The 11422-nt window shown below is 39.5% G+C and overlaps 1 protein-coding gene across 1 annotated transcript; it reads left to right on the top strand.

Moving 5' to 3' along the window:
• The first annotated feature begins 2655 nt into the window (after window positions 1-2655).
• On the top strand, window positions 2656-11411 carry LOC120059202 (eukaryotic translation initiation factor 4E type 3-like). Its single transcript, XM_039008071.1, has 7 exons — window positions 2656-2968; window positions 4726-4798; window positions 4973-5067; window positions 5169-5229; window positions 5345-5411; window positions 9719-9874; window positions 10019-11411. Exons 1-7 carry the CDS (start codon window positions 2805-2807, stop codon window positions 10063-10065), a joined length of 663 nt encoding a protein of 220 aa, XP_038863999.1. The 5' UTR covers window positions 2656-2804; the 3' UTR covers window positions 10066-11411.
• Window positions 11412-11422: the final 11 nt, after the last annotated feature.

Here is an 11422-nt window from a genome sequence, read left to right on the forward strand (position 1 = left end):
TTTTTATTGTATATTTTTTATTGTATTCTGCATTGTTGGGAAAGGACAGTAAGTAAGCATTGAAACTGTTAGTCTACACCTGTAGTTAACGAAGCATGTGACAATGGAAATTTTATTTTATTTTATTTGAATATAAAGGGCATGTATAATGTTCATTCACACATTCAGATCATCAATCTATTTTATATTGGCAGATGCAATTGTCACTGAAAATATCAATGTCATGCTTAGATGTTTTAGTCTGAGTACCAGTTTGTTTAGTTCATTCTACTCTTTGCCAGTCCTGTCATGATAAACTTTAGCATAATGACATCGAGTTCAAGGAGTGGAATGTTAGATAAACAGACTGGTACCCATGCTGGCCATAGATGTTTATTAACCTATTTAATCCCATCAATCACAATAGTGACCGTAAAAAACGTTTCCAGTTATAAGGCTCTAAACATTTTTACTGAATGACGTATCAATGCATTTCCAGCAAATATTTAAATAATGAAGGGTTTCAATGAAATATGTGCAGTGTCACATGTTTAGTGTAAATTGTCACATGACCAGAGCTGTTTACTTCCTGGTTGCACCATGAGAAGAGGGTGGCTGCATCAAAGCTCCCAAACAAAAGGTTAGTAAAGTATGTTAACATAAAGATAGGACAAAGATTTTTGGTACACATCATCTTTAATGTGTCTAGTATTGAAAAATGCATTTGCAGTTACTCAACTTTGTTCAGTGTGGTCATAGAATGAGTAAACATGTCGACGGCAACAATAGTGACCGGCGGGATAACACAGTGCATCTAGGTATACACATAGTTATATACACACATAGTTCTGGTTTTACGTAACTTTCTACTCTGTTCTTTCTTTTAGTTTCACTTTGAGTCAAGTTCTGGATATGTTGGATCTAGGTGACTGCCCAGACAAGGCATGCAACATTGCAGTTATCCCTCAAAATGAGAAAGATGCTGTTCTCAGTGACTGTGATAGCGATGGGTCAGATATGGACCATGAACAGGCCATTTGCCAGCCCGGCTATGAATGCATATGCTGAACCTATGCAAACAGATCATGACAGGAACAACGTTATCAGTGATGATGACCTACCCCCCCCCATACACAACCTCCCCCACCCCCCTCCATTGTTGATAATGAAAAGCCAAGGGCCTCTACCCGCCAGAGGGTCCAGTCAGAAGAGCCAAGGGAAAAGCTGCAGGTGGTCAAAAATAAAGATTGAGTGTTCAAATGATCGAAGAGTCCTGCCACCGATGTGATTCCAAAACACATAGTATACAACCCAAATATGCAAAAGTTTGGCACGAAACCACTGAGCCACGGAAGGAGAACTTTACTGGCTGCTACTGTTGAAGATCAGGCAAGATATGACAAAGCTTCTCACTGGCCAATCAACACGATGCACCGGTTCCAGAGATGTCGTCATTGTGACAAACGCACTACCTATGCATGTGAGAAATGCAAAGCACCACTGCACATTGAGTGCTTCAAGATATACCATGGACAGTAGAAAAGGAGATAAGAGTGAATGAAAAAGGGCTGAAAAAGACAAAAGAAAAATAGAAAAGTCGATAAAGGGTGAGGAGAAGCAGTACATTGGACTCTAGGAAGAAAAGAAAAGTCGACAAAAAAGGCAATCAAAATGACTGAAATGTTTATGGAAAAGAGGATCAATTGATTCAAGACATATTGTATGACAGTAGGTTTGACTGATCACAGTTCAAAATAGTGATGCACAAACTAATCTTGCACTTGGTTCTGAAGCCTACCTCTATGATATATATATAATCACTCAATGTGCAGTGGCACATTATATATATATATAATTTTATTTTGTTCAGTGTAGGCCTCTACTTGAATGCATATTCTACAGGCTACCTCTATCCTAAATGTTACCTTTATGTTCAGTGGGAATGAATCACACAACTGCTATACAGTTGTTAGTGAATGTTGCACTAAAATGTTACAATGAACATTGCACTAAAGTACAAGTTCAAATGTTACAATATTAATGTTTCAATACATGTTCCACTAAAGTAACAATGTTACAATGTATATTACAATAATGTAACAATGTTGAAATACGTTGATGGTTGTTGTTTTTTTGTCTTTTCTCTCAGTTTTCATATCGGTGTTGTATAAGGGTTTTTGATATGTAAAATAGTCACACTAGAATGTGACGGGGCATTCTAGTGGCAATGCTGGGGACTGCCAGTGACAGAGTTTTAAATGTGTTAATAAATGGGCTGGGATATATAAGAACTTTGATAACTGCATAGGAGAAATATGTTAATTCAGTATATGTAACATTATCCCACCGGTCACAATTGTGACCGACCATAAAACACACTTGTTCACCTACTTTTCCATGAAAATTTCAAAAAAGAATGATCGATTATTTCAAAGGGTTACTAATGACACTTGATTTTGATATTTTCATGTCTGGGGAAAATTCGGGATTAAATGGGTTAAGGTCATGATGCTGATGATTGAATATTATGATAATTCTGGTTGATTTAGACATATTTACTGTATTGATGTTTGTGTAATGGACTGTGAAAAGTATAGAACAAATACATTGTATTATATTCCATTCTATTCTACAGCATCGCGCCTGCCGCTTTTGACAAGAACGTTTGGTCTGTAGACAGCAAGACGTCATCATTTTACTGTTGTTGTGGCGGCAGACCAGTAAAGCGACGAATGAGTCAGCAGAGTAGGCACTTCCAATACAATCACAACGGAAACGAGATCTTTTAAAAACAATCAACTCGATCATTTTTTACAAGCAAGGAAATGGCAGTTCCTGCTGTCCCGAATCTGCAATTGAACAAAACAGTAAGTCAAAACTCCCCAGAACGTAACATCCATATTGACGAAACAGAATTGGAGAACATCACGAACAACGATGGAAACGGCACTCTCCCATTACATTCTCCGTGGACTTTTTGGCTTGATAGGTAAGCTCACCATTTTATCATTACTTAATGGCGATTCTTTCTATGCTTTCATGGGGATGAGTTTGTGTCAACAAAATTGCATTTGCGATAGCTAGAAAGCCTTCTTGCCAAAACAAAGGAGTAGGCCTTGCAATCAGTTATGCGTATAACGCCGCAATAAGGCAAGATGACTACCATATTCATTATACATTATATGATTATTACACTTGACTATGTCTGTTTTCGCAATCACGATACATTGCTTCTTATTCCTCAGCTGATTTGATACCATGCGCACCATTAGATATATCGTGTTCTCAAACTCAGTCTTTGATTTATTTTAAAACTTCAGATCACCGCTTCACTGTATTTGTAAATATGATTATATTATGGGAGGTGTACACATGACCTGCAGAAATTGGACTTTGTCTATTTTCATGAACACTGTGAGTGCTTGTATTGGGGCATAGTCTGTTAAGACCTTGGTTTGGGGAAAGCACTTGGCCCTCTGATTTGTTGTAAACATGTTTTTTATGAAACATCGGCCTAGTGGTGAAAGTATTTATTTCCAATCTCAAGACTAAAAGTCAAATCATAGGCTGGTCTGTTTTTGTTTAGGCAACTGCCATCCACTGACACTTTAATGTGGGCAATTGTTCTCTGTCTTGGTTTCAATTTAGATGTAGCTTTTTTTCTAATAAAAACATGTGCATTGTGATGGATGTCACAATAATGGCCATAGATTATCATTTTGCATATACAGATATTTCCTTTCAATGTGTTTTTATTGAAATTATGTATATCCATCAATGTACTGCTCTGGCCAAGAGAGAACGCAGACAATTTAAAGGGGGTCATTCTTGTTTACTGCTGGGCTAGAGTCCAGTGGAAAGGGGATTGACACCTGATCTCCGACCTGGCTGCTTTGAGCACAACCTCTTTTGGCTGAGTTATCTAGTAAGGCCTGTTTACAGAGAGTGGGATGAAGGCTTGCTATAGGTACAAAACTAAACAGGTTATTTTAAGACTGATAGATGATAAATTAGTTTAAATATTGATGTTTTGTAGTGCTGGGCGATTCCGAGTTCGGTTTCGTTTTGGGATTTTTTTTAGGACTGATAGATCATGCCAGATGCGGAGTTATAAATTCGTTTAAATATTGATGTTTTGTAGTGCTGAGTGTTTACGAGTTCGGTTTCGTTTAAAAAAAAATAGTCACAGTTTTCAATTTCGTTTTTTTATTTTTTTTATGCATTATGTGGGTTCAGTGCTGTAACACAGAATAAACCAATTGATGGTAATGACTGTCCATTTACTATGACTTATTGGGCTCCTGAGTGGCGCAGCCGTCTAAGGCACTGCATCTAACAAGTTAGATTCATCCAATGTCTGTCATGTTTTTGGAATACGTGATGGCGTCGTCGCTGCCTTCACTGCTCCCTGTGCGCACTGAGTGCTAGTGCGCATGTGATGTTGGTCTATATAAACCGGATGCAACCCGGATATAGACGGTTCATGAATCGGCTTTTTCTAACATGAGTCTCCAGTTTTTATTATACCACTGTGCTTGGGCCCCACAGGCTTACTTGGTAAGAACCAACGAAAACAAGCAGCTGCATGCGCAATGTATTCTGATCATTGTAGTTAAGGACCACGTTTTTTCGCTTAAGTTGGATAACATGTCTCAGAGAGAAATCTCTCTAGAGAAACGCCATCGGTCAACGAAGAACATTTCAGTTAATCGCTCAGCACTAATGTTTTGTTTATCTTTCCTCCAGATCTTTACCAGGAACAACGGCAGCAGAATGTGAATCAGGTCTGAAAAAAATCTACACTGTGCAAACAGTTCAGGTAAGGTTTGCGTGTTAGTTTAGTTGAGAGTTTTACGATCTGCCTGCATCACATCATTATACATACGTGTACTGTACTTTATGTTATGGCTTTGTTTATCAATAATAATGCAGCAATAAGGCAATTTGAAAGTCATGGTAAAGAACCTATTTTTCCTTGCATCTTTTTGAATAGAGCTTTTGGAGTGTGTACAACAATATACCTGGAGTGTCCAGCCTACCACTGAGATGTAGCTATCACCTAATGAGAGGGGAGAGAAGACCACTCTGGTGAGCCTAACTCACCTAATTCATACATAAGTCTATGCATATTTATGTGTAAATTATATTCTATGACCTTTCATTTACTCTTGTCTTTCTATTTCATCCAGGGAAGAAGAGAGTAATGCAAAGGGGGGAGTTTGGAAAATGAAAGTACCCAAAGAAAGCACTGTAAGTACAATACAAGTAATGTTATGTTTTAATTATTCATACAAATTTAATTTATCATGTTGAGTAAATGGGTGTAGTATTGGTTACATACTCAAATGTGTCTTCATTTCCCCAGCCTGCTGTATGGAAGGAGTTACTGCTGGCCACTATTGGGGAACAATTCACTGATTACTGTGCTTCAGGTAAGAGTGTGAAGAGAGAGTGCATTGTGTGCAGTGTTTTTCAGACTCCAACTGCAGGTTTTGGTTTACATGGTCTGTTGTCAGCTTGTACAGTCATGTCTAATGAGTCAGTGTTACGAATCCCTTTGGCCCGACAGTCTAGGGGGGATGGTAATGGGACCCGTAACATAACTCATGCAAATTATAGTGACAGAGTGAGAACGAAATAACCATGACAACTAATATCTACCGTCAAACACTCAGGGTTTATTTACAAACACACAGTAATGGGGGGAGCAGGAAAAGGGGCTGAGCTGGACCCAAGGAAATAAATAATAAGTATCCACAAACACCCCTAAGCTAGACTAGCCTACTTCAACAGCTAACTAACCAAAAATACAGTGGGTGGTCCGCCCAGTTCTAACTAGTGTATTTAACAAAGTTTACCTACGGGTAGTGTATGCCCATGGGTGACCTGTCTGGTTACCCCCTTTCCCACTATCAAAGAAACACTCAAACACCATAACAAAACCAATACTCACAGATGGGGACAAAGTGACATGTAGTTGCAAACCAAACAAGAGATCTACAGACAGATGGCATTGACAAAGAGAATTGAGCTCTAGAGAACACAACTGACAGGGTTTTTAAACCAAGGGAAAGGGAATGTGATTGGGTAGGAGAAAAGGAGCAGGTGTTCTGATTAGCGACTGATTGGGGAATGGTGATTGTCACCTGTGAGTAGGGGAGAAGGAGAGAAAAGAAATACACAGGATACACACAGAATACCTGTATCCGTAACAGTCAGTCAACCATACAGAATAACTCTGTGAAATGCCATGCTCATCCAACGGTTTCTGGGCCTTTCCTTCGGATGCCATCCTGTTCTACATTCCTCAGATTGTTCAGGTCCTGCACTATGACAAGATGGGCTATGAGAGAGTACATCCAGTGGGTGGCCCAGAAGTCTCAGCTCTTGGCCCACCAGTTCATCTGGAACATGAAGACTAACATCGGGGATCTGTCGGTGGAGATGATTGAGGAGATAATAGGTTCTCAGTCTGGTGCAGTTAAATACTACTTCAACAAAATCACCAACGTCTCCGCCATCATCAAGCTCACCCCAAAGGGAGATGAGAGGAAGAGGGCATGTCTCAAAGCTCTGTTTGACAAGGTCTAACAAGGCTGCTACCTGCCCAGTAACCCAGAGGCCGTTGTACTGGACATTGAGTCTGGAACACCCATACAGAGTGCTGCCAAGGCCCTGTACCTGGCTAAGTTTAAGGTGAAGTGTTGTGGGGTCAGTGAGCTGGAGAGGAAGGGTCTGCGTTGTCAGAATGACTCCCAGGATGCGGAGCTGGGCGAAGACGTAACTTGCAGGATCGTCTGGCAGGTCGCCATCTTTAAAGTAAGATGACTGCAGACAGGACGTGCTGGCTCTCCAGATCATTTGTCTAAGAACATCTTCCAACTGGCGGGACTGGACCTGTTTGTTTCCCTACAGAGTGGTGGCTACCGACCCTGGGTGTGGTGTGATCGAGTGTATCCCAGACTGTAAATCCCGTGACCAGATGGGCAGACAGACTTTTGGATGTATGAGTACTTCAGAAACCAGTATGAAGACGAGTCCACTCTAGCCTTCCAGAAGGCGAGGTATAACTTCATCTGTAATATGGCTGCTTACACCCTGCTGCTCTTTGTTACAAATCAAAGATGGACACAACAGGAACATCATGCAGGACAGCAAGGGATGCCTTATCCACATCAACTTTGGCTTCATGCTTGAGAGTTCTCCTGGTGGTAACCTGGGCTGGGAGCCAGACATCAAGCTGACTGATGAGATGGTGGTGATCATGGGAGGCAAGATGGAGGCCATACCTTTCAAATGATTTATGGAGGTGTGTGTCAGGGGGTACCTGGCTGTCAGGGCCTACATGGATGCAATGGTGTTTCTAGTTACTCTGATACTGGACTACCATGCTTCAGAGGACAGACCATCAAAGTGCTGAAGTAGCGACTCAACCTCAGTATGAGGTTGCTGCTTTCAAGGTCATCCAGATTTGCTTTCTCAGCAGCAGGAGCAAGACCTACGATATGCTTCAGTATTACCAGAACCCATACTAATGACCTGCTGCAGTATTATCACATACTGAAGACCTGAGACCTGTCTGATATGACTCTTTATTCTCTATGTATGCAGTAACCTCTGCTTTAGACTGTCTGTAAGGTCAGAGGATGTCCTATATACAAAGTAATTATCCTTGGCTTGCTAGCTAGCTAGCATCCAGCAACTTGTGCACTTTATAGATCGTTGTATTTCACCCACCTAATTGAACCCTGATCAAGAGCTGTTATACTAGACTAGAGAAATCACACAACCTCTAACTGAACTCCAATACAATCAGCAAATCTCACGGTCATCAATTTATTGATGCAATCACATACTAAGTGTGTGTGTGTCCAGTAGTCAAAAGTGATGAGTAGATCTTCTCTCCGGGGACATTTCTAATGGTGGCGCTAGTGACTATCTGTCTTGAGTCAATCACATACTGTGTGTGTAGCTGCTCCAATGTAGTTGGGTCCAATTCAGAATAAACCAGTGTTTTGTTTACCTACTAACCCTCTAACTCTGCATGTCTCACGACCAGACCTTCTAGTAGTAACGTCTTACATGGATTTAGTAGCGGTATTAAACAGGTGTGTGAGATTCTGTTTGGAGACATTGTTCTTTCTGCACAAAGAAATATTTAATTCACCTTCAACCTTGTACTTCAATCTCCTGGATTTGCTTTTAGTATGAACGGTTGTATCACCGCCTGGAATGGCAACTGCTCGACATCTGACTGTAAGGCGCTACAGAGGGTAGTCCGTACGGCCCAGTACATCACTGAGGCCAAGCTTCCTGCCATCCAGGACCTCTGTACTAGGTGTCAGAGGAAGCCCCAAAGAATTGTCACCCAAGTCATAGCCTGTTCTCTCCGCTACCGCACGGCAAGTGGTACCGGAGTGCCAAGTCTAGGACCAAAAGGCTCCTTAACAGCTTCTACCCCCCAAGCCATAAGACTGCTGAACAATTAATCAAATGGCCACCCGGATTATTTGATTTAGTGTATTTACACTGCTGCTACTCGCTGTTTATCTATGCATAGTCACTTTACCCCTACCTACATGTAAAAATTACCACGACTAACCTGTACCCCTGCACATTGATTCAGTACCGTTACCCCCTGTATATAGCCTAGTTATTGTTATTTTATTGTTACTTTTTATACTTTTTTTACTTTAGTTTATTTGGTAAATATTTTCTTGCCTCTTTCTTGAACTGCATTATTGGTTAAGGGTGTGTAAGTAAGCATTTCACGCTAAGGTCTACATCTGTTTTGTTCTGTGCATGTGACAAATAAAGTTTGATTTGATGGTGAAGAGCCCAAAAGCAATTTCTCTAAACCTTGGCACAAACAGAAGGGTAGTATTAAATGACAACTACACTCCTCTGATGTTATGCTAGATGTTACCTTCTTAATGTGTGACAACATATGAGATTGCTGTGAGAATCTCTTCAAAAACCCTGCTGTTGTCACGCTGTATATCAACTTTCGGTCTTTATGAAGATGCTTTACTTGATTGTTTGTAAAGCGAATTAATCTTACATCTGTCTCTTTATATTAGATGTTATGTATTTTTGTTCTGAATGGATATGTTATTATTAATATATAATTAATTATTTGACTTGGATGTATAAGATGAAATACCCTATATGTATTACAGAGTGTGTTTGTAATATAACATAGTCGGCTATCGGTTAAGAGCATTGGGCCAGTAACTGAAAGGTCGCTGGTTCGAATGCCTGAGCTGACTAGGTGAAAAATCTACTGATGTGCCCTTGAGCAAGACACTTATTCTTATCCAGAGTGACTTACAGGAGCAATTAAGGTTATCTGCTAAATGACTAAATGTAAAGATGTAAAAAGTTTACAGCTTTACAATATTCCATTGTAAAATTGTACCTCAAAATACTGAAGGGGCAGCAGGGGCGGCAGGGTAGCCTAGTGGTTAGAGCGTTGGGCTAGTAACCGAAAGGTTGCAAGTTCAAATCCCCGAGCTGACAAGGTACAAATCTGTCGTTCTGCCCCTGAACAAGGCAGTTAACCCACTGTTCCTAGGCCGTCATTGAAAATAAGAATTTGTTCTTAACTGACTTGCCTAGTTAAATAAAAAGGTTAAATGTAAGTCGCTCTGGATAAGAGCGTCTGCTAAATGACTTAAATGTAAATGTAAGGGTATTGATGTTTTTCTGAAATATATATTTTTCTCTGGTTATGTTTCAGAGGATGAGGTGGTTGGTGTTAGTGTCAGCGTTCGAGACAGAGAAGATGTTGTTCAAATCTGGAATGGAAATGCCTTTTTTGCTAACGAAGCAAACATCCTAGGAAGGATCTATGAACTTCTTCCACAGATAACTTTTAAAGCAGTATTTTATAAGCGTGAGTACTTTCAATCTTGTATGACATGATAAAAACAAGAGTAAAGTACGTGGTAGTTCACCCATCAAAACAACTTTACTCTTCCCTTACTATAAATGAGCCTATTGATAACTCATGAGATTAATGTGTTTGTTTCTATTTCAGCACATGAGGAGCACCATGCCTTCGAAGGAGGTCGCCCAAGACATTAGCAAGCTTTGCACATTTGACACTTTGTTGTTTTTGGTCTTGGAAATTGACTGAATCTTCTGAGCTCTACTGTCTTTTGTAAATGTGTTATACAATTACTTCAATTTGGGCAGACAGAAAATGTCATAGCTGGGCTTCATTTTAGGATGACTAATACATGTTCTTTAGTGTTCGTTGTTTTATACAAAGATATTTAGCTAAACCACACATTTTATCTCAACAGTGCACTTTTACCAGAGCCTTTTAGTTGTTTTCACAGTTTCCTGATCTTACATTGAATTTACATTGTTCCCTGATTCTAGAATGATGGAGAGTATTTTCCTCAAGCCAGTATTATTCATACAGTTTTATGTGAAAATGTTGCACATTCTAATTGTTTATTTATTTTTGGGGGTTGGTAGTTTGTTTTTGGCAGGGGGGGAAAGAAATCTGTTAACTGTTACTGGTTGTTAGATTTGTCAAATAACACCAACTTTTTTTACAAAATCTAAATCACCACTCTGCGTAGTACCAGATAAATGCTATAGTTTAGTTTACCCTGAGTGTTTTGGTAATTAGCAGTGGGTCATTGTACAAACACTCAATTGTTGTTTCAGAAATGCACAACAGGCCTTTTTCATTTTTACTGTAATGGACAGGATTACTATTACAGTATCTTCAGTTCACTAATGCTGATTTCTAAGTTGTGCACTCATTTATTATAAACTACATAATTGTGGTTTAATCAAGGAATATAGACTACGCCTAGATGGGTATCAGTTTTCTGAAGAATATCAATTGCATATATCAATTGGTTCATTCTAATTTAAGTCCTACAAACTTTAAAAGAAAACCATTTTGAAATTCAAAAAACGATATGATGTATGAACCGTGCTTTGGGTTGAATGAGTACTTATCTTTACCAAAGACCTTTCTAACCCTCTCTCTCTGTCATGTGTGTGTGCACAAGCATGCATGTGTGTGTGCATGCTCCCTGCCAAGCTTTTTAAGTTTTGTAACCTGTTGGTTGTAATTGTCATCAGATGCGGTGTCTGTAGTTGATTGATGAGCTTCTCTGTGACTCAGGTCATCCATGTTCAAACACTAAGCACATTAATTAGTGACGTTTTTGTTGAAAGAAACAAATAATCGTACATAATGTAGCTGGACTTTCTGTCCGTTTTTACTATAGCGCCCAGTCAAGGTGAGATCTCAACTGATTGTTAATCTTTGGAATGGTGCCTTGTGTTTTCCAAGGGTTTCAGTCTTGAAAGTTGTTTATTTTTAACATTGAACCAGTCAAAATGTAAAATCAATATTTTTGCTGATAGATTTTGAAATGTTGGAAAAATGAAATGCTAAACAATCATGCCTTGTTGT

The sequence above is a fragment of the Salvelinus namaycush genome, chromosome 14, assembly GCF_016432855.1.
Source record: "Salvelinus namaycush isolate Seneca chromosome 14, SaNama_1.0, whole genome shotgun sequence".
Classification (NCBI taxonomy): Eukaryota; Metazoa; Chordata; class Actinopteri; order Salmoniformes; family Salmonidae; genus Salvelinus; species Salvelinus namaycush.